This window comes from Colobus angolensis, unplaced genomic scaffold, assembly GCF_000951035.1.
Source record: "Colobus angolensis palliatus isolate OR3802 unplaced genomic scaffold, Cang.pa_1.0 Scaffold440, whole genome shotgun sequence".
NCBI classification, from domain to species: Eukaryota; Metazoa; Chordata; class Mammalia; order Primates; family Cercopithecidae; genus Colobus; species Colobus angolensis.
In genome coordinates, this window is record NW_012117822.1 from 1567240 (window position 1) to 1593543 (window position 26304).

The following is a 26304-nucleotide window of genomic DNA, read 5'->3' on the forward strand; positions in this document are numbered from 1 at the left end:
TCCAGCAAAAATGTCAGGAATCTTTTTACTAAAAAAAAAGAAGGAACAGGTACTGTGAGAAAACTTTAGCAATCCCTACTACACTGGCTAGGGCAAAATCTCTATTTAAAAATTAGTCTAAACATGGCATCCTCTCTCTTTATGTCTCATAATATAATACAGGGAATATTTAATAATGGTCCTGTAGAATTTGAGGAAAAGTGACTTCTTTTATACTCGAGTATAAAAGATATTTTGTTGTTACGCCACAATCTCCCCAAAAACTGACAATAAGTTTTTGCTCTCCTAAAATGAAAAGACGAAAACCTCTCAGTTAACCACCACGGTCATAAATCACATTGAAACAATAGTCTCTGCTCTAATACAGAATTTTTCCAAACCTAATACAATGGAAAACTTTGAACAATTCATTACAGTCTGATCTGCACTGGGTGAGAAGCAAAGGCAGATGCACAGTGTTCTTTTCCATTAGCAGAACCACCAACCCCTACAGGGACTCTGGGCTGCCTCAGGATAAATTCACCCACCCAGCAAACCTTCAAAGCACTTAATATATGCAGGCAGATTTAAGCAATCATCTATTCAGCATTCCTGCAGGCTGTGCACTAAGATACTACTGTCTGCCTCCTCCAATAACACAACACAAACCCCAGCTCCTTAGGGGCTCCCATGACATAATAGCTCAATATAGTATGTGAAACAGAGTAAGCTTCGAAAAGCTGTAGCTTTCACTGTTATTTTAAAAATCAGCACCACTCAGCACTTGCCACATATTATTTCAAAAGCAGAATTCTTAAACAAAAATTTTAAAATGTATTAAAAGGTGACCTCAACATAGAGATTTGGTTATATTTATCTGTATTTTTGAAGATATTAAGAAGGTAAGGGGTTCCTGTTTACAGAGATTAAACTCACTGAATCAACACTAGTATGTTAATGGAAAGTTGTTCCTGTTAATAAAAGAACAGGACTTATAATTAAAAACTTATAATAGCAAGAAAAATCTTTAATTACTTAGTGAAAGAGAATAGAATCATTGAGTGAAATGAAAAACAGCAGTTTTTTTTTCCAAATTTTCACTTTTAAAACCTCAGTCATTAGAATAAAAATTTATTCTGTGCAAGATTTCTAGAATTAGAATTGCCCATGCACCCCCATCCCAATACCAAACATCTAAAAATAAGCAAGGAGATAAATGAAAGTCATTGAAAATTTAATAGAGTAATAATCAATTTTTCAAAGTCAGGTCTACATATCTGTATAAAAAGAATATCTAACTCCTGTCTGAATTGAGATCCTTACTTGAAAATTAACAGAATGGTTCAACAGAAATCACTGATTAAGAGACCTGTAAGATATCTAATCCCCTAATTTTTGAGTTAAACAAACTGAGATTTGAGGAGGTTAAATGGTTTGCATCAAATGTTACACAACAGAAAACAAAACAAAACAAAAACTATTACTTTTATCAAATTATCCTTCAGGAAGGAGGGGAGATGGCTGAAGCAATACAACTAAAGAGGAAATATTAAAATGAAACTCTAACAAAATTAAAAAAATAGTCCAGATGTGGTGGCTTACACCTGTAATCCCAGCACTTTGGGAGGCCAGGGCAAGCGGATCACTTGAGTCCAGGAGTTCGAGCCCAGCCTGAGAAACATAGGGAGACCTGGTCTCTAATCTTATAAATAAATAAATAAAAATTAACAAAATAAGCAGCATTCAGAAAAATTAGGAAAAATACTTGCAAAGTGCTTACCTGAACAAAAGTATTTCCCACTTCCAAAATCTGAAAGCAATTAATTTGCTTATTTGTGTCTAAATATTCAACTTACAGGAAAAGTTACATTTAAGCTTTCCCCAAATAAAGTTCTATGAAATAAAACTTCACAGCCTGTGAATCAAGAAGTGAAGAAATGAATGAATATAGATGCAACGGTGAGTGATATCTACATCCCCATCCATGCCACCTCAAAGCCCTTTGCCAATCCCCCATTCCTGCCACCCATTCCTAGATAAGGAAGCCACTTATTTTCATGTCAACCTGTCTATAGCTCAGTCTCCCAGTCTTGGGAACTAGCACACTCTGCCTTACAGAGTTATTGTGAAGTTTAAAGGTAACTTAAGGAAAACACCTGCTGTGGCTTGAATATGGTTTGTTCCCTTCCCAAATCTCATGTTGACTTTTACCCCCAGGGTGGTGGTGGTGGGAGGTGAGGCCTAGCAGGAGGTGTTTGGGTCATGGGAGTGGATCTCTCACAAATGGCTGGGTGCCTCTTCTCCTGGCAGTGAGTGAGTTCTCACTCTCATGAGACTGGATTGATTCTGGGGAAATGGATTACATCTCAGGAGAGGGAGTTGTGATAAAGCCAGGATGCCCCTTGTGTTAGGTCCCTCTTTGCACGTGCCCACTTCCCCTTAGACTTTCTCTGTCATTTTTTGATGCAACACAAAAGCCCTTGCCAGAAGCCAACCAGATGCCAGAGCCACACTTCTTGTACAGCTTGCATAAACATGAGTGAAATAAACTACTTTCCTTTATAAATTACCCAACCTTAGGTATTCTTTAATAGCAACACTAAATGTACTAAGACAGCACCTAACTAAAGGCCTAGTGTATTAGTCCATTTTCATGCTGCTGATAAAGACATACCTGAAACTGTGCAATTTACAAAAGAAAGAGGATTATTGGGCTTACAATTCCACGTGGCTGGACAGGCCTCACAATCATGGTGGAAGGTGAAAAGCACATCTCATATGGTGGCAGCAAGAGAGAGAATGAGAACCAAGTGAAACAGCTTTCCCCTTATCAAACCATGAGACCTTGATATCAAACCGTGAGACTTACTCACAACCATGAGAACAGTATGGGGGAAACCACCTCCACGATTCAATTATCTCCCACCAGGTCCCTCCCACAACATGCGGGAATTATGGGAGAATAATTCAAGATCAGATGTGGATGGGGACACAGAGCCAAACCATATAACCTAGTACACTGCTTTAATTCTCAAGCAAGAATCTTCATTTCAGACCACAGTAAGGGATCCTTCTTATGCACAGAAACAAATGATAGCTGCAATTATTACCATAATCATCATGACTATTATTAAAGGGCAAGAATCAACTAGTGGCTGGGGTAGGGGAGGTATAGCTTGACTCAATGCCTCTTCCCCTTTCCTTTCAGGGTGAAACTACAAACTTAGATCTCTACCTTTACCCCCTTTGCCACTGGCAATTCAAATAATTCCTAATGAGAGAAGTATATCTTTCTTGCAGATTCAGAAACATTTTCTAAGTTCCTTTTTCCTTTCTCCTCTCTCCCTCCTTTGACCAGTTAACTCAGGAAAATTGTCCATTTCTATGCCCATTTGTGAAAGGACCTAATCAGGGCTTAATATACTTATTATTATAATCATAATAAAATTAAAACATCTAACATTCCTTAAATACTCACCATACCAAGCACTATGACATGTACATTATACCAGCCCACTTAATTCTTGTGAAGTATTAATATTGAGCCTACCTTGGAGGATGGCACTATTATTATTATCATCTCTATTTTACATTGAGAAACCTGGGGTTTAGATAACAAAATCCCATAGCTACTAATTGTTTGAGATGGAAATCTAACTCAGGCCATCTTCCCAACTGCAAAGATGAGGCTCTTAATCTCTCTCCTATATAATGCCAAGGAAAAAGGCAAGTAAAACCAGAGAAATTAGGAGTCTCAAAAGTTTTCAGAATTTTGTTCAAAACTTCTGATGGCAGTGGCAACCGGTCTGGAGTGGTCACTGCCATGATGCCAGCTGCAGTGGGGGAGGTGCAGCCAGGGCTGCATGCTCCATGGAGCCAGTGGGAGCCAGGAACAGGCAGAAGCCATGTCACTTTTTGAGTTGGCGGGGCAGCAGCCCCGTGCTTCTGGGCACAGCTGCATTCGCCCAGCCATGGCTGCAGACCTGGGCATCCCTGCACTCTCAGGGCCCTGGAAACCACTTGCCCCTTTAGGCTTGAAAGTGCTTGCTTCCCTTGCCTGGCCTCTCCCAGCTCCCAGTGCCCACTCTGATTTTAGAGCAAATTATGGCCGAGGCGGGGCACTGTCACAACATGGCTGGGCATGCGCTGGCTCAGGGCAGCACTAACATGCCAGCTGCCTGCCACCTTGGCCCTCTCCAGACTATGGTCACTGATGAGCACAGGAGGGAGGCCGAGGTGGGGCTGAGGGCAGCTCAGTTTGGCCCTGCAGGAACCCCTCTGCATGAATAGCCTGGGCACCATAGGCACCATGGACAGCAGGTTGATGGCAGCAGGAGCCAGACAGGCTCCTGGGTGAAAAGGGGTAGTTCCCAGTGAAGCCTGAAGCCTGGGGCCAGGACTGTCAGTTCCATGTTAAGTTGGCGCCCAGCGTGAGAACTTGCAGTGCTTTTTCTAGGCCCACTCATGGCCGCCCATGGACCAATCAGCATGCATTTCCACCCCTCTGAAGCCCATAAAAACCCCCTGACTCAGCCATATTTGGGCAGACAATAGGATAACCAGCTTGCAGAGTGGAGCTATCCATGGTGGGTCTCCTCTCTGCTGAGTAGGGTACACTCATCAGGACGATCTGCCTGCCAATAGAAGTTACTGACTCCAGGTCTCCTTCCCACTGAGGGCTGCACAGACATTGGGACAAGCTGCCTGAGGATAGGGGCCATCTACTCCAGGTCTCCTCTCCACTGAGGGCTGCACAGACATTGGGACGACCTGCCTGCGGATAGGAGCTACCCACTCTGGGTCTCCTCTCCACTGAGGGCTGCACAGATGTTGGGATGACCTGCCTGTGGGAGAAAGCTATCCACTTTGGTTGGGTCTCCCTTCTGCTGAGAGCTGGACACGCCTTGGGATGACCTGCGTGCAGAAAGGAGTTACCCACTTTGGGTCTCCTGAGATCTATGCTGCCGCTCAGTGAAGCTCCTCTCCACCTTGCTCACCCTCCAGTTGTTTGCGTACCTCATTCTTCCTGGATACAGGACAAGAACTTGGAATCCGCTGAATGGCTGGACTAGAAGAAATGTAATAAACAGGGCTGAAACATACCTCACCCCCACTTGCCACATTGCAGGCGATGTTGCAGGTGATAAGGAGAGAAGAGTTGTGACCCTTTGGGGAGCCCAGAGCTAGAAGCTCCCCGAGCCAGAGCTGTGACACCCTATTGGGTGTCTGCGGTTCCTGGCATTTCCAGCCTTCCAGGTGCCACCACATTCCTTGTCCAGACACAGGTGCCTGCAGCAGAAGCTGCATGCAGTACATCTGGTTCAGCCACAGCCTTGCACAGAGTCAGTGCCGGCCACACTGCAGCAGCCAACATGGCAGCTAGATGCAGTGGCTGGACCCTCAATCACTCATACACCCCTGGCCACTCCACATCTGGCTCGCACTTGGCAGGTGTGGGATCTGGGCTGGTAGCATGAGCCTAGTTGGCTACTTGGCTCATGCTGGGCCAAGTAGGCGGAATGAGCCCAGCAGGCACCAGCAATACTCAGGCAGAAGGTACCGTCAGCCAAAGAGGTTTCTGGCTGACAAAGTGAAATCCTAAGGATTCCATGACATTTTCACTACTGAAACTTTCTTGCTGTAGGGAAAGGACCATGGGTAAAGAAGTGAGTAACATGGGAGCTAAAAGGACTGTTTGACTGCACTGAGGTTCTAGTTGATGTTAGATGGTCTAAAACTTTAGTAAAATCAATGAATAACTATATGTTAAAAATGTCAAATAGTTCCACACGAGGAGTGGGGATTTATTCTGTATGTAGACTTTATTTTAACATGTTATATTTCTAAATCTTGATAAGCAGAAAGTATGAAATTTCATGAGTAGGAGGAAATTTGCAGTTTTGTTGGTGATGCTAGTTTTTATTTTTCTGAAAGATACTTCAAACTTCAAATTTTAAATGGGAGATTGATACATAAGATGGTCTTCTTAATATCCAACTATTTATCTTGCTTAACCTTGGTAACTATATGAATGTATTCTAATCATTTTATTTCTTAGTTAAGTTTATTTTATGACTCTTAAAACTACTAAATAGAACTAAGAAATACCATTAAAAGGTTAAAATGTTATATTTTGTAATGACATATCATCCAAATTATGCTTTTCTGAAACGTTCATCTAATTTTTTTTTACCACCTTGAGATAACTGTTAACTATTTTCTCTTTTATATTATATTGCTTGTCAAAAGGACTTTTTTTTGGTGGGGGGAGAGAGGTGCTTACCTGACACCATAATATTATTTAGTATACAGCAGACCATATTTCATCTTTTTTTTTTTTTTTTTTTTGAGATGGAATGTTGCTCTGTCGCCCAGGCTGGAGTGCAGTGGCACAATCTCGGCTCACTGTAAGCTCTGCCTCCTGGGTTCACGCTTTCTCCTGACTCAGCCTCCCTAGTAGCTGGGACTACAGGCACCCACTACCACACCCGGCTAATTTTTTTGTATTTTTAGTAGAGTTGGGGTTTCACTGTGTTAGCCAGGCTCATCTCAATCTCCTGACCTTGTGATCTGTCCACCTCGGCCTCCCCAAGTGCCAGGATTACAGGCGTGAGCCACTGCGCCTGGCCATTTCATCTTTTTTAGGTTATCTTTTGCTATGTTTTAAAAACTGCATTAGTACAGAGAGAAACGTAACATTTGTTTCCCTGCCACCCTAATATTATGATAAATATATGCTAATATTTATTTAAATATTAGCAAAATTTAAGAATTTGCACGTTTGCTTCCTATGTTTTTAATGGAAAGACAGCAAATATTTTTCCATCCCCCTATCATGCTACTTTTCCAGGGACAACCACTCTCATAAATTTGGTGTGAATCCTTGAAGTCTGCTTTTATACTTTAACTGCATGTAGGTATAGGAGAAAGGATACTGAGTTGTCTGATATTTTATTAGTTTTACGTAAATAAGTTACATATATCTTCTACACTTTTTTCACTTGAGATTGAGTCATTGAGATTGACTCACATGAGACTGAGATTGAGTGTACATACAGATTTAGTTTATTCATTTTAGCTGCTGTCTATATCATATCGATAATATGAATATGTAATTATCTATCTTCCTACACGTGGTCAGGTGAATTGTTTAGAATTTTCTAATATTACAAACAATATGGCAGTTAATATATTTGTATATGACTCCTAATACACGTGTGTGTTTCTGCAGGGAAATATAACTAAAATTGGATTCACTGGTTTGTAAGATGTGCAGATATTTAACTTTACTTACTATTAATAGATTATTCTCCATGTACTAATCTTAATTTATACTGAATAAGTGGTTATATCTACCTGTATTCCTGTAATTTTTGTTTGCCCACATTCTTACGTACACTTGTAATTGTTTGTTTGTTTGTTTTTGAAACAGAGTTTTGCTCTCATCCAGGCTGGAATGCAGTGGCTTGATCTCAGCTCACTGCAACCTCTGGCTCCCAGGTTCAAGCAATTCTCCTGCCTCAGCCTCCCGAGTAGCAGGAATTACAGACATGCCCCACCACACCTGGCTAATTTTTTGTATTTTTAGTACAGACGGGTTTTCACCATGTTGCCCAGGCTGGTCTCAAACTCCTGACCTCAAGTGATCAACCCACCTCAGCTTCCCTAAGTGCTGGAATTATAGGCATGAGCTACTGTACCATGCCAATTAAGCTATTTTAATTTTTGCTAATCTTTGGATGTTAAATGGTACCTTGTTAATTTTTACTTCCCTAAAAGTGTTTATTTGCCACTTAGGTTTCCTCTTCTGTGAAATGCCTATTTCTATGCTTTGCCCGTTTTTGTACAGGGTTTTGTTTTATTCTTACTTGTAGTGCTTTATATTTTGTGAGTACCAATTCTTTATATGTTATGTATGTTGCAAATATCTCTCCCACTATTAGTTTATTTTTAACCTGTTTATATCTTTTAGTTTATCAGAAACTTTAAATTTTGATATAGTCAAATTTGTCTATTTTTCTATAATATCATATTGAAGAAATCCTCTTTCCTACTCTAAGACATAGAGATAAAGCCAAGATCCCCTAATATTTGAGTCTGATTTTGATACTGTTTCTCTGATCTTATTACCTACCCCTGAGCCAATATCACATTGCCTTAATTTCTAAAAATTATGTATGCATTTATGTGTGCATATAAGCTTATTTTTGTTTGGTTTTTGTTTTCTCCCTTGTTTTATGAAGCTTCCTGAGGAAGGGTTCATAGGAAGTAAAATTTTTTATGGTAAATATATTTTTATTATTAGTTTTATCAGAAAAGCTTGTACATACAGGTGACTTCTGATGCATTTTTTTTTTTTTTTTTTTTTGAGATGGAGTCTTGCTCTGTCACCCAGGCGGGAGTGCAGTGGTGCAATCGTGGCTTACTGCAACCTCCGCCTCCCAGGTTCAAGCGATTCTCCTGCCTCAGCCTCCCGAGTAGCTGGGATCACAGGTGCATGCCACCACACCCTGCTAATTTTTTGTATTTTTAGTGGAGACAGGGTTTCACCATGATGGCCAGCCTATTCTTGAACTCCTGACCTCAGGTGATCCACCCGCCTTGGCCTCCCAAAGTGCTGAGATTACAGGAGTGAGCCACCACACCCGGCCTTCTGATGCATACTTTTATTAAAACCAGAGATGGTTATTTATTCTAGAGAAACAAATCTCTGAGGTTAGAATGGAAGACAATGAAACAAGATATTTCACTTTATAATTTACCTTTGTCAAACTATCCCAGAGCATGTCAATTCTATTATGAAATTATTACTTTGACATTATATAACAAATTATTAGTAGAAAACATGTAAGCCAAAAAACTTTAAATTCTGTAATCTTCAAGTCAATCATCAATTTTCTTAGATTTCTGAAGACCTGAAAAGAAAAATAATTTCAAACAACGGCACTCAAACACCATATACATTTGTAATGAGGCACAGCAGTCAATTTTTTTGTTTGTTTGTTTGAGATGGAGTCTCAGTCATCCAGGCTGGAGTGCAGTGGCATGATCTTGTCTCACTGCAACCTCCACCTCCCAGGTTCAAGTGATTCTCCTGCCTCAGCCTCCTGAATAGCTGGGACTACAGGTGCACGCCACCATGCTCGGCTGATTTTTGTATTTTTAGTAGAGACAGGGTTTTGCCATGATGCCCAGGCTGGTCTCGAACTCCTGACCTCAAGTGACCTGCCCATCTCAGCCTCCCAAAGTGCTGGGATTATAGGCATGAGCCACCACGCCCAGCCCGGCAGTCAATTTCAAGCCTCAAATCTTCCAAATTTTAGCTTAATAATCCTCATTAGTTTTTTAGATTTTTGTTAGCCTTGTTTTGAGGCTATTTTGCCTTATTAGGCCTAAACAGAATATTAAAATACATTAATAATCCATACTGAGAATAGAGTATAAATGGGTTTCTCACTCCTCAGGGACATAAGTGGAAGCAACATATCCCATGAACACAGATGAATGCCCCTGGTTATCCCTGAGCTGGGCAGTTTCACACAATCATTTTTTCTCTGAGGCTAAAGTCTGTGGTTTGATCATCTCAGCAGCTTCCCGAACCAGACAAAGCAGATTTACTTTGTCTCCAAATTATTTTTCTCAGTGCTCGAGAAGAATCCCCAAGTTTCCTGATCCCACCACGAAAACGTCCTTGAGGATGAAGGCTTCTCCTTCCATGTTTCCAGAGAAGCCTCCATTCCAGGCTCAGAAGAAGTACCACAATCCCAGATGGATAAATCCCATAAACATCATCCGCCTTTGTGGACCATAGAACTTTTTTCTTTTCATCCAGGAAGATTTATCCTTTGAAATAAGGCTGGAAATCCTTCACTTCAGTCCTGATATGCTCCTTTACCACTGCAAAGAGGGGGACACCCAGCTCGTCCAATATGGGTTTCAGGGAGGACAGATCCGCAGCTTCCTCTCAACAGAGGAAACAGCCTGGCCTCCACACAGCCATAATCACAGCTCTATTCTCCGTCCCCCACCCACCATAGCTCCTTTGCTTTCAAAGTCCTTGGTTCCTTCTCCAGAGTTTTCAGGTCTATATCCTCCAGGTACTCCAGTGCCGCTTTCTGGGACTTAGACAGAACATATCTGTGTTGGCCAGCAGCAATGCCAAGGCAGAGGCCCCCGGGGTTCCTGCACCAATGGACCATAAGCCCATGGTGAAGAAACTTGGGTCCTGGAGGAAAGACATTTCTGCTTCAGTATCCAGCTCTCAGCTCTGCTCCTTGGGGTGTGTGTCTGCCTGGTTCTGGCCCAGCCCTACTCTCAAATGCCAGATTCAGAAACCTCTGAATACACACTTACAAAAAGTGCCATAAATATGATGTATAATTCTTTCTCATTTTTAGAACAATGATTACCCTCAAAACGTTATTTGTACACAGAACGGAGAGTTTTCTGATGAATGAGTATGGTAAGGAGTCAGGGTTTGCAGTCAGAATCCCCATTCTCATTCTCATTCTCCAAGGCTGGGCCCAAGCAGGAGCATTCAAGACTATTCAAGCTGACTTCTTCACAATGCTTTTCAAAATAAATCCTCATTATTTTCTTTTTAAAAACCACCACAAGTGCCTCCTTTCTGCTGGCCTTCTCCTACCCTGACACCCAGGCACCGAGGGGCCAAACCACCTGGCCCCAAGGGTCCCAGGGGCAGGCCCCCGGAAGTAAAACTTTTTAAGAAACTGTGTGCCTGAAGTTTTTCTACATTTCATCCCCATACTTATTGATAACTTGGGATGAGAACAGAATCTCAGATTATAAATTATTTTTCCAAAAATGTTGAAGGGACTATTCCATAGTCTACATGTTTTGATTCTTATAGTTGAGAAGCCCAACACTGTTCTGATTCCAACTTCCAAATTTTGTTGATACTATCTCTATTATTCTCTAAGACCTTATAAATCCATGCTATTAAAAAAATTTTTTAAACCATTTCCTATCATTTCAATAGAATTTTAAAAGGAAGTGAGTTAATGAGTATGTTCAGTGACTATCTTTAACTATAGTCATTTTAGTGATACATAACTCCCACTACTTTCTATACTGAGAGTCTCACCCAAGCATCTTAGGTAGGACAATTCTTTTATTCATTCTTTTTTTCCTCCTTTTTTATTCTCATTTTAGCTACCCTGTTAACTAAAAGGACAATTCTTTGCTGTCCCAAACTGTCCTAAGTATTACAGGACATTTTCCCAGTTATTCTGCTCTTCTTCATTGGTCCTGTTCTTATGGTTTCCATTCCTTCACCTTCTTGAATATGAAAAATTTACATTTTTTTCTATGCCATTCTATTTAGTTTTAGGGTACAAATCTCCTGTTTGCAGCATCTGCCAAGTCTGCTTCCTTGAAGTTAATTTCCTTACATATTCTGTAATCTTTGCAAACTCATCTATGGAGAAATCAATATCTACAGAAGTCAAGGATTCCTTGAATTATGGGAACTTTGCTATACGGAGAGGTTTTCCATTGATCTTTGCCTGGCCCTGGGTTTTGGAGGTACCAGACCAGCTAAAATATCAGTTTCTTGGACTGCGGTCCTGACCATGTAGTAATATGAATTCAGACCCCAGACTTGAGCTAGTATGGACCATTAATCTCTAATCTCTAGCAGCTGACCCTTTTCTTACCATAGTTCAAGTAGATGGCAAGCTTCCTTCTAGCCTCCTCAGGTCAATGAGGGGATGTTTTTCTAGTTATCATCTTAGGGTCAAAGGGTTCCTGTGGTAGATTTTATTTTTCAAAGGTAGGTGTACTAATGCATATCCAGTCCCACATGCTCTTCCTTCACTGTGATGTTCCTCCTCTCCTCCATCAAGAGGTGAGATCTGTGTTTCTTCTCCTGAAACCAACTTCCTCAGCCAATCAAAAAACAAACAAACAAACAAACAAAAAACAGCAGAAACCACACTATGTGATTTCCAAAGCTAGGTCATAAAAGTGATATGACTTCCACTTGGCTCTCAGGACACTCACCTTTGAAATCCAGCTACCATTTTGTGAGGAAGCCAGGTGACATGGAAAGGCCACATATAAAGATTACAGCTGACATCTACAGCTAAGGTCTCAGCCAAGAACCAGTATCAACCACCAGACGTGTGAGTGAATAAACCTTCAGGAGATTCCAGTCCTGAGCCTTCAAATCTTCCAGCTGAGGCTCCAGACATCCTGAAGCAGAGCCAAGCTGTCCCTTCTCTGCACTGTCCGAATTCCTGACCCACAGAATCCATGAGCACAATAAATGGTTGTTTTATACCACTAAGTTTTGGAGAAATGTGTTATGAAGTCATAGTAACTGGAACAGTACTTCTTTGTGACTCCCAGTTTTCAGCAGATGGCTCAACGGTGGCTTTCTCTGTGAACATTCCTTCATTTCAGGCACCTGGGGATTTCCTTTTCTTTGTTCCTAGCTTAGCCACATTTCTATAAATTATATTTACTCAGCATTTGAAATATACTGAAGCAGAATGGGGACCCTTCCATGCCGGCTCAGTCTGCCACATTGCCCAGAATTTCCCAGAATAGCCTTATAAATAATGACATAAAGAACTGAATAATTTATTTTTTGTTTTGTTTTTTTTGAAACAGAGTCTCACTCTGTTGCCTAGGCTGGAGTGCAGTGGCGTGATCTCGGCTCACTGCAACTTCCACCTCCCAGCTTCAAGTAATTCTCTCTTGCCTCAGCCTCCTGAGTAGCTGGGATTACAGGCACATGGCCCCAGGCCCACCTAAATTTTTTTTGCATTTTTAGTAGAGATAGGGTTTCACCATGTTGGCCAGGCTGGTCTCGAACGCCTGACCTCAGGTAATCCACCCACCTCGGCCTCCCAAAGTGCTGGGGTTACACGCCTGGCCAGTAATTTATTTTATATATATACATCTTAAAAAAGGAAAGAAAAATAATCCTATCAAGAGTGCATTTATTAAAGACCAGGTAACTTGTTGCAGAGAAAATACACTCAATAAAAAATTCATTCTCTCTAGTACTCAAATAAAAGGCAGATAATATAATGAACTACTACTTTCACCAATCAAAATGGCAGGGATTTTTTTCTTTACTATTAATAGAGTAAGATGAAGTGCAAGGAAATAGGCACTCTCATAAGGTTTCAGTGGGAGTATATATTGGTGTAATATTCCCAGCAAATAATCTAGTAATATATATGTTCTTATAATTGTATATATTTTTGACCCAGCAATTCTACTTCTGGGAATTTATCCTAAAGAAATAATCACTGGCCAGGTATGGTGGCTCACGCCTGTCATCCTAGCACTTTAGAAGGCAGAGGCAGAAGGATCTCTTGAGCCCAGGAGTTTGAGACCAGCCTGGGCAACATAGTGAGACCCTGTCTCCACAAAAAGAAAAAAAGAAAAAGAAATAATCATTGATCCATGAATATCAATTCCTGTATTTCTTATAATAGAAAAGAGAATGAAAATAACTCAAATGTCCAACAGCAGGTGGCAAAATCATCTTTAATTTTAGGGTTGTTTGTACCAAAATAATTACCAAGTGAACATAAAGAAAGATGAGTTATAGATTCATTGAGAAAAAGACTTATTTATTAATAATGTCATGCATTGTGCTAGGAGTCGTAATACAACGAGGATTAAAGATAAAGCATACAGTCTATGGGAAGGGGTGGGGAGGAGTGATTAGTTCATTGTGGTAAAGCTATGTTCAAATTCTATGGCACGACAGAACTTTTGCTGACCTTAACCAGACTGGAGAAGTAGGAGGGTTTTTTTTTTTGTTTTTTTTTTTTGCTTTTTGACAAGTGATGTTCAAGCTAAGTGCCAGAGGTTTTCACAAGTAGAAATTAACTATGGGAGAGAAGCTTGGATGTCCCCTAAAATCCTGGCTCCTCCTTCAGAGAACAGTGTTTGTTCTAGGAAGTGGCTGCCTCCCTGTGATTGGAATGTGAGTGAATGTAATGTGTAACACTGCAAGAAGCTTCTAGTAAGCTAAGCAAGTATGCTTTCTCCATACTTTCTCCTTGCCTTTCTGCTGACTGGATTTAGACAAGAGTGAAATGCTGACGAATGGCAGAGTCTGGGTCCTTCTACCAAGTGAAAGCAAGCCGCTTGCTGACCAGGGACGCCTACCTTGAAATTGTTACGCGAGCAAGAAATAACTTTTCCACGTTAAATCAAGAAAATGTTGGGATCTGTTTGTCACTACAGCTAGCAATAGGCTAATACATGTGACTTTTTATTCTAAAATAATGTAATAACTCACTTAAATATATTCACTAAGCATGTACGATACACACATCAATGTGTCAAGTGCACAAAAAACACAAAAATAACTAAAGAGATTCTGCCTGCACAGAATTTCCAGTCCAGAAGAAAAAACAGTAGCCACTTCTACAACTCTAATACAAAGCAGTGTGTATAAATTAAATCCTTAGGAGATATATATAGTAGTAGAGGAGTTAAAAGGAGGGAGATATTACTTTTAGGGGGAGGTTCAAAAAATACTTTAAAGAAATTAGAAAATGGCATTTAAACAGGATTTAGATGGCAGAAATGTAGGTAGAAGCATTCCAGAAAAAGATATAGATGGGAAAGATGTCACAGAGAATGTAAACTTACGTACTATGGATTGCCTGGAGGGAGGGGTTCAGATAAAGGCAGTGTGAGAAATAATGAAATGATAAATTGGATGAGATTACAGACAAATCTGAATGCTGGACAAAGTGGTCTATATTTCCTTGAGTAATGCAGTACCACAGAACAGACGTATGGTATATATTCTGAACAGAGGTATGGTTTCTATTCACAGTTATGCTTTAGAACAATTAATATGGCAGAGACTGGAACCCAAAAGAGAAATTACAAGGCAATCATAATAGTCCAGAGTACTTAAGAGTGGTCATAGTGAAAATGCAAGATTGATTATTGAATTTGGGAGATTCGGCAGCAAAAAAAGAGTCAAAGCTGACTGAGGCTGGGAATTGAGGTAACTGAGAGGATTATGGAACCATGAATTAAATTCAAAGAGGACATGCTAGTCTGGAGGTAGAGGGCAACAAGGAGTTCTGTTTTAGAAAAAAGTGAGTACAGGACATCCAATGGAGATATATAATCTGGACCTATGCAGTAGGAATTGAGGTGCACAGGTCTGAAGATGTAAATGTTAAGAGTTATCTATTTACACGTGAGCAATAAGGCCAGAGACTGTAATAAAGTTGGCAAAGGAGATTTGAGAGAAAGAAGAGAAGCCAGAGATTTCCTTAAAATATATGCAAAAAAAAAAAAAAGCAGGAAGAACAAACAGCAGAGAAGGAATGAAGAGGCAGACAGTTCAGGGGAACTAGCATCATAGGAAGCATTGGACCATGTCCAATTCTACAAGTTATTGGAGAAGGGAATTATTAATAACATTACTGTAACAGCAAATACACAATCCAATTTAATCCTCAAGTCACCCAATGAAACACAGATTCCAGTCAATGACTGAGCAGGGATTCAGACCCTGCAAAGAACCCAGGCACTGAAGTAAAATGAACTTGGATTCTAATCTTTTTTTTTTTTTTTTTTTTTTTTGGAGACGGAGTCTAGCTCTGTCACCCAGGCTGGAGTGCAGTGGCGCGATCTCGGCTCACTGCAAGCTCCGCCTCCCGGGTTTACGCCATTCTCCTGCCTCAGCCTCCCGAGTAGCTGGGACTACAGGCGCCCGCCATCTCGCCCGGCTAGTTTTTTGTATTTTTTAGTAGAGACGGGGTTTCACCGTGTAGCTCAGGATGGTCTCGATCTCCTGACCTCGTGATCCACCCGTCTCGGCCTCCCAAAGTGCTGGGATTACAGGCTTGAGCCACCGCGCCCGGCGGATTCTAATCTTAAATGTGCTCCTCAAAAGCTGCAGAACCACAGGGTCAAGAAGAAAATAATCCTGCCTCTGACTCTCATAAGGTGAGGATTAAATTTTAAAATGCATGTGAGAGTTCAGCACAGTATCTGACATTATAAACACTAAGTGGAAGCTATTCTCCTCTTTTAAAGAATAAATACAGATTTTTCTCAATACAGTCTGTTGAAAAAAAGATAAATCATTCAAGATTCTATCAAAATTTTTAAATGTGCATACATCTGACTTAGCACTTCTGCTTCAAGGAATTTATTCTGCAGAACTGTTCCCATGTGTAAGAATGTCTACTGTGGCTGGGCGCGGTGGCTCATACCTGTAATCCCAGCACTTTGGGAGCCCGAGGCAGGCGGATCACCTGACGTCAGGAGTTAGACCACCCTGGCCAACAGGGTGAAACCCCATCTCTATTAAAAATACAAAAAAAATTAATTACCCGGGCGTGGTGGCACACGCCTATAATCCCAGCTACTTGGGAGGCTGAGGCAGAAGAACTGCTTGAACCCAGGAGGCGGAGGTTGCAGTAAGTCGGGACTGCACCACTGCACTCCAGCCTGGGCAACAAGAATGAAACTCTGTCTTAAAAAATAAAGAAAAAAAAAAGATTGTCTATTGTTTCATTGTTTGTAACAGGGAAAAACTGAAACCAATCTCAATGAGGAATGGTCACATAAACTGATACATCTGTACTATGAAATACTCAGTGCGGACCTAAGTAAACTGATATGAATGGTACTCTCCATCATATCTTTTTTTTTTTTTGAGACTGAGTCTCACTGTCACTCAGGCTGGAGTGCAGTGGTACGATCTTGGCTCACTGCAATCTCCGCCTCCCAGTTTCAAGCGATTCTTCTGCCTCAGCCTCCTGAGTAGCTTGGATTACAGGTGCACGCCACCACGCCCAGCTAATTTTTGTATTTTTAGTGGAGATGGGGTTTCGCCACGTTGGTCAGGCTGGTCTCAAAACTCCTGACCTCGTGATCTGCCCACCTCGGCCTCTCAAAGTGCTGGGATTACAGGCGTGTGCCACCACGCCTGGCCCTCTCCATAAGTGAAAAAAGACATTTCTCAAAATAATTCATATATGATTCCATTATGACCAAAAAACAAAGGAAAAAAATGGAAGAATGAACACCAAATTAATTCTAACAAGGATTAAAAAGTAAAGAAAGGCATAGACCTCTCCTTTCCAACTCCATATACTTCTGTACTGTTTCAATAAGTACTAATACATTATAATGTAATTTGAAAAATTTACAGAACTTAAAAAAGGAAATGTCAGAGCATTTCTGAAGAAACACCATCGTAACAAGAGATTTTAACTCATTAACAATGTACATAACAAGTTAATAAAGAGGAGCAAGAATTCTTCTGCTTCAGGGATTATAATACCCTAAAAGTGCTCACAAAATTGTTTGCATTTGTCTGGCGAGAAGTTCCAGTTTTTATGATGTCTATGACCCCAAAAAGGTTGTATGGGAAAATGACCAGTACAATAGAAAAGACTACCTATGTTACACAAATAATTTCTAGTATTTTTAACTCCTGGTGAGAAAAGTAACACACACACAAACTATACGTAAATCAGAAATGGTTCAAAGTAAAGTTGGCAACAGAAACAGGGTTGTAACAATCTAACTGGGTTAGTTTCCCATGTCCCACTGCATGGCTGGGTGCAAGTGTGGGAGAAGGGAGACACAGGGGTAGGCAAGGGAAGAAAAGTAAACACATTCCCCCTCACTCCAGTTTAAGCCTGGGAGGGTCAATCTGTAAGGGTGTGTCCACTTAAGGGATAGATATAAGTACTTACTTACCAGAGGTAAGGGGCTGGGGTGCAGAAAGAATACACAGATCCGGCAGGCAGACCCGCTTCCCTCAATCTCATCCTCCGACCCCGCCTGGTAGCCTTCCTCAGGTCCTTATGCCCAGGCCTTTCTGCCGGGTCCCATCATAAAGTGCATCTAGAGCATCCTCAGAGTGACCCACGTGCCTCTCTGAGCCTCAGTGTCCCCTTCGTGGGAGGGAGTGGGACTAGATGACCTGCGGACCCGACCTCCCATCCAGCCCTAACCTGGCAAGTCCCCTGGCCCTCCCGCTCCTTGGCCAGGGCTCGTCCTGAGACGGGCTAGCCGTCCGCACTCACTGTGCCCGCTGCTGCACCGAGGGGAGGGACTTCTTTGCGATCCTGGCCCTTGGGGCCCAGGTCGGAGACTCCGGCAGCAGGGGTGGCTGGGGAAGCGGGCACAGCGGGCAGTGTGGGAGCCAGCGGCAGGCCGGCGCCCACCCAAGCCCCCCCGGCCCAGTCCGGCCTTGTCGCGGGGCTGGACAGGCGGTGCAGGTGGCCGCGAGCTCCCACGTTCACCGCTCCTGGGGTGAGCATGCCCCGCAGCCAGCAGCCTGGCGACGCTGGGCCCGGCCCGGCCAGCGTCTCCCGAGGCTGCAGCCCTGCCTACCCGACGCGCACCAGTTGCTAGGCGCCCGGGGACTCGGGCCTCAGTTCCATGGGGCAAGGGGCCTATGTTAGGGTTCAGGGCCACGGTGCTTGGACAACTTCGGCAGCGGAAGCCACCGGGACTCCTCGACCAGCACTAGTGCCTCTGCCTTCAGGTCACTGCTGCCGGAGATGGGGGTGAGGTGGGGGAGCGAGCTGAATCAAGACTGCGTGAACACTGGTCAGCGGTGACACAAGGTGATGTGCCCAATGGCAAACAGCACTAGGCAGCATGTATAGGGCACGGAGGGGGCAGTTGGGCAAGTTTGGTGTAATTCAATTTTCTGGGTTGTTTGTACATCAGCTTGTGTCAAAGACTTATTTTTCTGGTTCAAAATAACCAGGCTTTCCAGAGTACTGATGAGCTGTACCTTTCAAATGTTAGCCAGTTAATACCTGACTAGCTCAAATTACAGGTAAATGACAAGGACGAGTTCCCTCACCAGTGGGCCAAATTCCATGTTCTGACTCCTTTGTTTTGTTTCCTTTGTAAAAGGTTAGGTGTGTGTGCCCTCTCTGGCTTGGACATCTAGCACCTTTTGCACAGTGGGTCTTAGCACCTGTACTCTTGCCAGATAGTTATCATATAAAGCCTCTACCTTCATGACTTGACTCCCCACTAGAGCTGCAAGCTTATCCCTGGTAATGTGGTTTCAGATCCCACAAAAACTCTTGAAACTGCTCTCAACACACTTTTCTCCATTCTTATTAAGCGTTAACACTAACCTTTCCTAGGTCATTTGGTTACTTTTTTAACACTCAAATTAGGCCTGGAATTGTAACACTGGCCCCACTATTAGTTATGTGATCCTGGGTGAGGGAAAGTTAACCCACCTAACAAGAACTAGGCTGCATAGTAAAAATCACATGGAGTACTTAATTAGAAAAAAGTCTAGGGCTCATCCCAAAACCAACTACGAATTCAGTTCTGGGGTTGCAATCAAAGTGGAGAAACACTAACCTAGGATTATGTGGATCAAGTGATACATTTGATCAGCAAGTGATCAAATGTTTATTAAACGGTCTCCTCTTTAGTGAAACTTTCCAACCTTTACAGCATATCTCCTACCTGACACTTCAGGTGACCAAATTCTACCTCTTCTGTGAAACTTTCCAACCTTTACAGCATATCTCCTGTACTCTCCTAACATGGTTTTCTAATATTACAAATCGTTCTTCATACAAAATGCAATTTCTGAGTCCTCCAAAGTAAATTATATATACAGATATATATTCATAAATCCACACTCTACCCCATTCCTCCTTTTGCCATCCCCCATCACCAAATACTCAAGGACTACAATATGCCAGTAACTGAAGTCTCAAGATTTTAAATGGCTATTCCCCTGACGAGGTTAGATTCCCTTAAAAAAGTGAAGTACCTACAATGCACCAGGTATTGTTCTAAGTGCCAGAAAAGAGAAGGCTAAGACTCAAACCTTACATTGGAGAACAGCTGGGAAAAGCAAGTCAACAGTTTCAGATAGTAATTAATGCTATGAAAAAAGGTGATAGAGGAAGACGTGTCAGAAAAGACCTTTTTCCAGAATGAGAAAGCCAAGTACCCAGACCTGGCGGCTGAAGTCACTTTTGAACATAGAATATAACTGGGGAGAGCCAGAAATAAAATATCAAATGGGCCTCCCCGCTTCCATGCCCTAATTACAGGGACCTGTAAATATGTTACCTTATGTAGCAACAAAAGGGACTTTGTAGATGTGCTTAAGGATTTTGAGAAGGGGAGATTATCCTCAATCATTGAAGTAGCCCAATGTAATCACAAGTTTTTATATTGGGGGACACAGGAGGAAGATCAGACGATGTAAGCAGAGATGCCACGAGCCAAGAAATGCAAGGGGCTCCTAGAACTGGAAAAGGCAAAGAAAAGTTTCTCTAGCCTTCAGAAGGAACACAGGCCTGCCGACCCCTTGATTTGGCTGTGAAACCTGTTTTAGATTTCTGACCTCCAGAAAAGTTAAAACAAATTAAGTCATTTAAGTTTATGGTGATTTGTTACAGCAGCAAAAGAAAACTAACACATTCATTTAACAGTGAGTGCCTACTACATGTCAGCAAATGGGCAATTAAAAGGCCTGGCCTTAAAATTTACTACCTAACAGAAGGGAGGCACACGTATGAGAGGAATGTGTTAGCTCGTTGACACCAACTCTGTAAGGAAAAACAGTGGGAGCGGAAAGCTGTCATCTTCCCATGGAGGTGGGCCCAAAGACACCAGACACCCGCAAGAGGCTCTATCACATCCTATACATCCCCAAGGCATTCATTTCACTGTATCTGTTGCCTGTCTTCCCACTAGACCCACACCTGAAAGCAGAGGCTATTTTCCATAATTCACTGTTGTATGCCCACATTAAGTGCTGAAGCTATCTATACTGCACAGCAGCATTGAGCACTTTCGAGCTAGGCACTGCTCTAAGCATTTTACATGACGTTTAATCTTCATTTAATGACATTTAATCTTCATTAAAATCCTATGAAATTAGGCACAATTATCTCCATTTTGCTGATATGGAAACCGACAGAGATAATTTATTGGCCCAAGCTAACAAGTAAGTGGAGACTGAATATGAACCCAAGCAGTCTGGCTCCAAAGCCAACACTCCTAATCCAGCCAACCACAAATGAATCTTCAAAGAAGTTACTAGGTTGACACTGGTTAAAGGCCACTGAGTCCAAGAAAACTTTACAAAAAATGAGATAGCTAGGGGACGATCCACTAGAGAAAGCCAGACCTAAGAAGGATAAACAACAAACACATATGAGGTGAAATCTTGTAGAACCTACTGGGTGCCCAGACCCCTAAGGTTGGTTAGGCCTTCCAGAGGATCCCTTGAAAGCAATGACATTTATAAGAGATGAGTTTCCCAATCAGGTGAATCTGCTTTTGAACAGGTTCCACCAGCTCATGAACATTTTCATACCTATTACTGTTCCTCACAATCCTCTTATAAAAGCAGATTGGTTATCCCACTTTACTCTCAAGAGTTCTGTGTGGGAATCCTGGTTCTCTGCAACCCCTCCCACATTTCCCTATCCTCTCTGGCCCCAGGCCACACAGGCTATACAGTCAATACTTTGCCCACTTTATTTTAGGTATTCCTACACAATCTTAGCCCTCTCTGACCAGCTGAAACAGTTTTACTACTTTGGGTGATAATGTATCAATGTAGGTTAATTGACTGTAACAAATGTACCACTGTGGTGGTGAGGAGTCAACAGGAGGAGGTTGGGCACACGACAAGTGGACATGCGGGTTGGGCGACACTGCGCATATGGGAACCTTCTCTACTTTCCAGTTTTACTGTGAAATGAAAACTGCTTTAAAAAGTAAAGACCATTAATTTAAAAAAACAACTCCCTCACAGTGCATCAGACCTTTGACACAACTAAACGAGGACCACAAAAATTTTTACTTTCATTCTATATACTTCATGTTACACTCTACATTGTTCACTAATCTAGATGAGACAATACATGAAATATAAAGGATTTATTTATAAAATACCAAAACCTTTCAAGTTTTTGCCCATTAATTTCACCAGATGCTCTGAAACAATCTGTATCCCTGGGCACAAATTTCATTTTTTCCTTCATAATAGCCACAGTGTGTAACAACTATTAGTAATTCACATAAGTATGGCAAAAGATGCAAAACAAGAACACAAAAATGGAAGGCAAAAGAAAAACACATTTATATGGTAGTTTATAAACAAGCAAAGGCCCAAGAAATAAATTTTAGAAACTGAATTCAATTTTTTCCATAAACCAAAGTTGGATTACCGTACCTACAAATTATGTGCAAATGCTTGTGAAACAGGCTTAGAATAAACCCATTTTGAATCAGTCAGCACAGTTAAAAACAAAATCTTTTGTAGAGAAAAGCCTTTACCTGAGAGATGTTTTTCGCAGACTCGACCCTGATTTTGCACAAAACGGGCAGTTGATTTGGCTTAATTTTATCACACACCAGACTTACCACAATAGTTATGGGAAGACAGAGGCAGGCTAACAACAAAAAAAATCACAAATACAACAACGTTTTTCATTTTGAGAGCAGGTACTGTTTATTAAGCTGAGGAGACTCGAAAAATAATCATGGTAGACACCTGAAAGGAAAAAAATAAAACCATTAGAAAACACTTTAGCCAGCTAACAATTAACACAGACAGTTAAAAAGTAACTATTGAGTTTACATTTTTAAGATCACCCAATTTCCATCTATAAAGACTCCCCCAAACAGGCTTTTCCTTTCCTCCAGAAAGGTCCTCAAAAGCTAACCAACTGTAATCATTAAGTAACAAACCAAATGTAATCATTAAGATAGTTGATCCTGCTCCCCACAAAAGCACTGATTAAAATTCAGACCTCCCTCAATATTTAATGGGGAAAGTATTCAAGATTACCAGCACTTGCACTCTAGCGTTAACTCGACCTTTCTCAGGATGAGGTCTCTCACCTTAGTTCATTCTTCTAATAAGCCTGTTGATCTGGTCCTCCCTGTTGCCAGCATCTCCACCTTCTACAAAATGAGTGGTCTTTTTCTTCATCCCACCTCATGGAGAAGATAATTTGAAGGGCCACAGGAAGTTATTTGCCTCTTTGAAGCGTTTTCCAACAGTATAGATCTCATGAATCAGATCCTCCATGCAGATGATGCCATATTTACCTAAATATTTTAAGGTTAAGATTATTAAAGTTGCAAAAAGTTTTGAATTAATTGTTAGACTTTAGGACACCCAACAAGAGCAAATGTAGGCTGTGAAATAAAAACACACCAGAAATAAACAAGGTAAATGCATGGCTTTACGAAGATAAGGTTCAAGCTAATGAAACCATGCCTTACGTTTTCTTTAAGCTTAATCAAGAATCACAGGGAATATATGAAAATTCACAATAGTGAGAAATGTACAGCCACAAGAGGATAGGAAGTTATCGCATGGTCAAACTTTCCCCCAAACAGAACTTACCAAGGGATCGAGCAATCAAAGCGTTATCTGTCAAAGCAATTCGCTTCTTATTGATTTTGCCATAACCACGCTTGTAGATTAGCTCATTTACTGACTTCAGATTGGGGTACCTGAAGTGAAAAAGCAAACATAAATTAGGTGACCACTGTTAAAACATCTAAAATTCATGTTGACACACAGCCAATTCACCAAACAGAAATCAAAGGAGAAAAGAGACTTACCCCCATGCAATATATGGTTCTACAATCCTCAGCATGTTAATCGAAGCCTTGTTGAGCTTCACAAAGGTTCCATTGAAGATTTGACGAAGGCGAAGAAGCTGCAATACCTTTCGGACCTTTGGGCTCACGCCATTGATACTATGGTGAAAAGGGACCAGAAATGCATTTGCCTTTCATCGAAATTTTTATTAATACTAACCTTTATAGTTTGGTATATCGAGTCCTACCTAAACAGATAGGAATCCTCTCACGTTACACACTGAACTTCTGTATTCGATTAAGAGAAGGGATAGGAGCTTGGGGAACATGGCTTGCAACTAAACCATGAGTGATCACCACCCTCCTTGTTTTAGCTTCCCCTAAAATATTGTTACTCCAGTGTTTCAGAATCAGGGCTCCCAGAATTAATGTGAAGTTTTTTGTTTTTTTTTAACCGGTGCTAACTCTCCCTTTGAAACCTGAATGCAGTAAAACTGAATTTACCCTCTGATCCTGATGACAAACGCCAATTTGGGTTCAGCAGGTACATAGAAGTTGCCAGCTTTTCTTGCCATCCTCGCCATTCGAATTTCAGTTCTGTACATCTGCCTATATTCCTTGTGATAGTGCTTCGCTTTTTCATAGATAAGCTTCCTCCTTGCCTTTCGAAGCTGAAAACCAATCATCAGTTATTCATGATTTTTAGCTCTCAATTACAATTAGCAATGCTAGTTACCAAAAAGAAAATGAAAACACGTTTCCTTTAAATCTTTTCTTGCCACAGTATGCAATTACATCCCCCATCACCTTCAGATTGTAACATTAGGAAGCTAAGCAATTACTCGACACAGTTAGGAAGTAAATCTTGCCAAGAACATTCACCTCATTCTCAATCCCAACAAGGCGTCTCCTTATGTGCTAGTGCCTCAAAAAGTTTACTTACCATCTTTTGGGCAAACTTCTTTCTCAGGCGCTTGATCTTCAGCTCTGCGAAATTCCTTCGCTTTTTCTTAAGGGTTTCTGGCACAGCAGGAACCTTCTTCTTCTTCTCTCTAACGTTAACACAAACAAAAACGTTATCAACAGCTCAAAAGGCTCACAGTGCTGTATTACTCCCGTACTGAGCAATGTTGTTTAACAGAAATGCTGTCACTGACTTTAGTCACTCGTATAACTTTACTTGTTCCGGCATGCTACAGTGTAGGATGCACATTTTAGCTCCATGTCAATAACCTTTAACACCAACCACGTCGCCTAAAACCCAATCACAAATATGACACAATAGCAATACGCTTTTACCTATTTCAACCAAGAGGCCCGGCCTCCGACGATTAATTAAGAAAAAACAAAAAACACACCAACAGCCGAGTAACAAAATGTACTAGCTTAAAGACTGCTGCAAGGCACTGATCCCCGGACTTCAAGCGCAAAAATAAAAATAAAAATAAAAGGCAAGCCACCACCACCCTGGTTCAATCAGGATCCACATGTTGAAAGCAAAGGCCTGGCGGCAGGGAGGCCTGAACCAAGCACCAGCTGATTCAGAACCCAATTCAGAGGTTCTGGGCCTACCCTGAAAGACCCTCTACCGAGAACTGGGCCGTCAGCCAACCAACGGGTTCCACACACATTCCAACTCGACATCTCGTTCCCGGGATCTCCAAAACCTCTGTCCTAAAGCCGCCTGCATCCCCATCCTAGCCTCGGGTCCCCACTGGTGTCACAAAGCGTCACAAACAAGCAGGAAGGTGGGCAAAGGTGCAAGCTACGGCCAAAGAGAGAAAAAGTGACTCAAAACGTATCTGGCTCTGGAGATGAAGAAGGATTCTCGAGAGGACGTGAAACTTACTCGGCACCCTCCATGGTTCCAGCCGCAAAAAGAGGAAGTTGGCGCATGCGCACTGTCCACTTAAAGACTTCGAAAGAGAAGCCCCACGACTCATAGGTGTCTTAGAATAAGCCGGAAAAGAATCCAGAACTAAAAAGCCGCCTTGCAGACGCAAAATTAAGAACTCCCTGATTTAGCCTCTTTCAACCAACTTTCGGGTAAAACTTGTTTGAAGAAAATATATGCATTTGATTACACTTTTTAATCAATTCAAGAGCAAAGGATGCTGACACCTCGGCAACTCCGGGTCCTAATCTCCAGACTGCGCTGACAACATTAGGCTCGGGTTCCTCCCCTTAATGTTCCCAGGACGAGCCTCATGGGGACGAACTACAAATCCCAGCATGCACCACTCCTCGCCCGCCCGGCGGGAGGGCAACGCCTGACCCGGACCGCAGGCAAGCACCGCGGCGGCAGTTCCAGCCAGGAAAATGAGAGCCTTTTGGGCCACGTTCCAAACGGCTAGCTGCAATTCGAAGTCACTTTTGGCCGCCTTCCCAACTCCCTGCCGCTGTAGTAGCACACTACACCCCTTTCGCCACGCCGCGAGGTCCTTGTCGTCTCGCCAGCCCACAGGGCTGTCTTCCGCAGCGCCTGATCGCAGGCGGGGCGGTCCGGAGTGCCCTGCTTAACGAAAAGTGGCGAGCCAGGGAGCAGCGGGGACTGGACGGCAGGAGGAAGATGGCCGGGGCTCTGCTGACTGCCGAGATCGGCAGGCGGAGGCCGGGACACCCCACGGGAGGGGGCGTGAGCTGCGAAGGGAGGTGCGAGGAAGGCTGAGGTTGCGGCCACGGCCGTGCGAGAGGGGCTACCCCGCTCGGCTCTGCGGACGGCTGGCGGGCGGG

At 42.2% G+C, this 26304-nt stretch overlaps 3 protein-coding genes and 1 pseudogene across 3 annotated transcripts in view; 1 reads left to right on the forward strand and 3 right to left on the reverse strand.

Annotated features, from left to right (window-relative positions):
• Window positions 1-18320, reverse strand: part of LOC105522834 (chromosome unknown open reading frame, human C8orf89) — a 52256-nt gene extending 33936 nt beyond the window's left edge. Inside the window, exon 1 of the mRNA XM_011957431.1 lies at window positions 18177-18320. The gene's annotated coding sequence lies outside the window, so the exon portion shown is untranslated. The remainder of the gene's footprint in view (window positions 1-18176) is intronic.
• Window positions 9523-10610, reverse strand: LOC105522833 (annotated as a pseudogene).
• A 4122-nt stretch (window positions 18321-22442) lies between the features above and the next one.
• Window positions 22443-25725, reverse strand: RPL7 (ribosomal protein L7). Its single transcript, XM_011957432.1, has 7 exons — window positions 25421-25725; window positions 24515-24623; window positions 24076-24242; window positions 23593-23730; window positions 23372-23481; window positions 22861-23070; window positions 22443-22510 (listed from the first exon to the last, which is right to left on the reverse strand). Exons 1-6 carry the CDS (start codon window positions 25465-25467, stop codon window positions 22958-22960), a joined length of 684 nt encoding a protein of 227 aa, XP_011812822.1. The 5' UTR covers window positions 25468-25725; the 3' UTR covers window positions 22443-22510; window positions 22861-22957.
• Window positions 25726-25890: 165 nt separating this feature from the next.
• The window catches only part of RDH10 (retinol dehydrogenase 10 (all-trans)), a 36888-nt gene continuing 36474 nt past the window's right edge, over window positions 25891-26304 (forward strand). Inside the window, exon 1 of the mRNA XM_011957436.1 lies at window positions 25891-26071. Coding sequence (XP_011812826.1) covers window positions 25891-26071 — 181 coding nt within the window. The remainder of the gene's footprint in view (window positions 26072-26304) is intronic.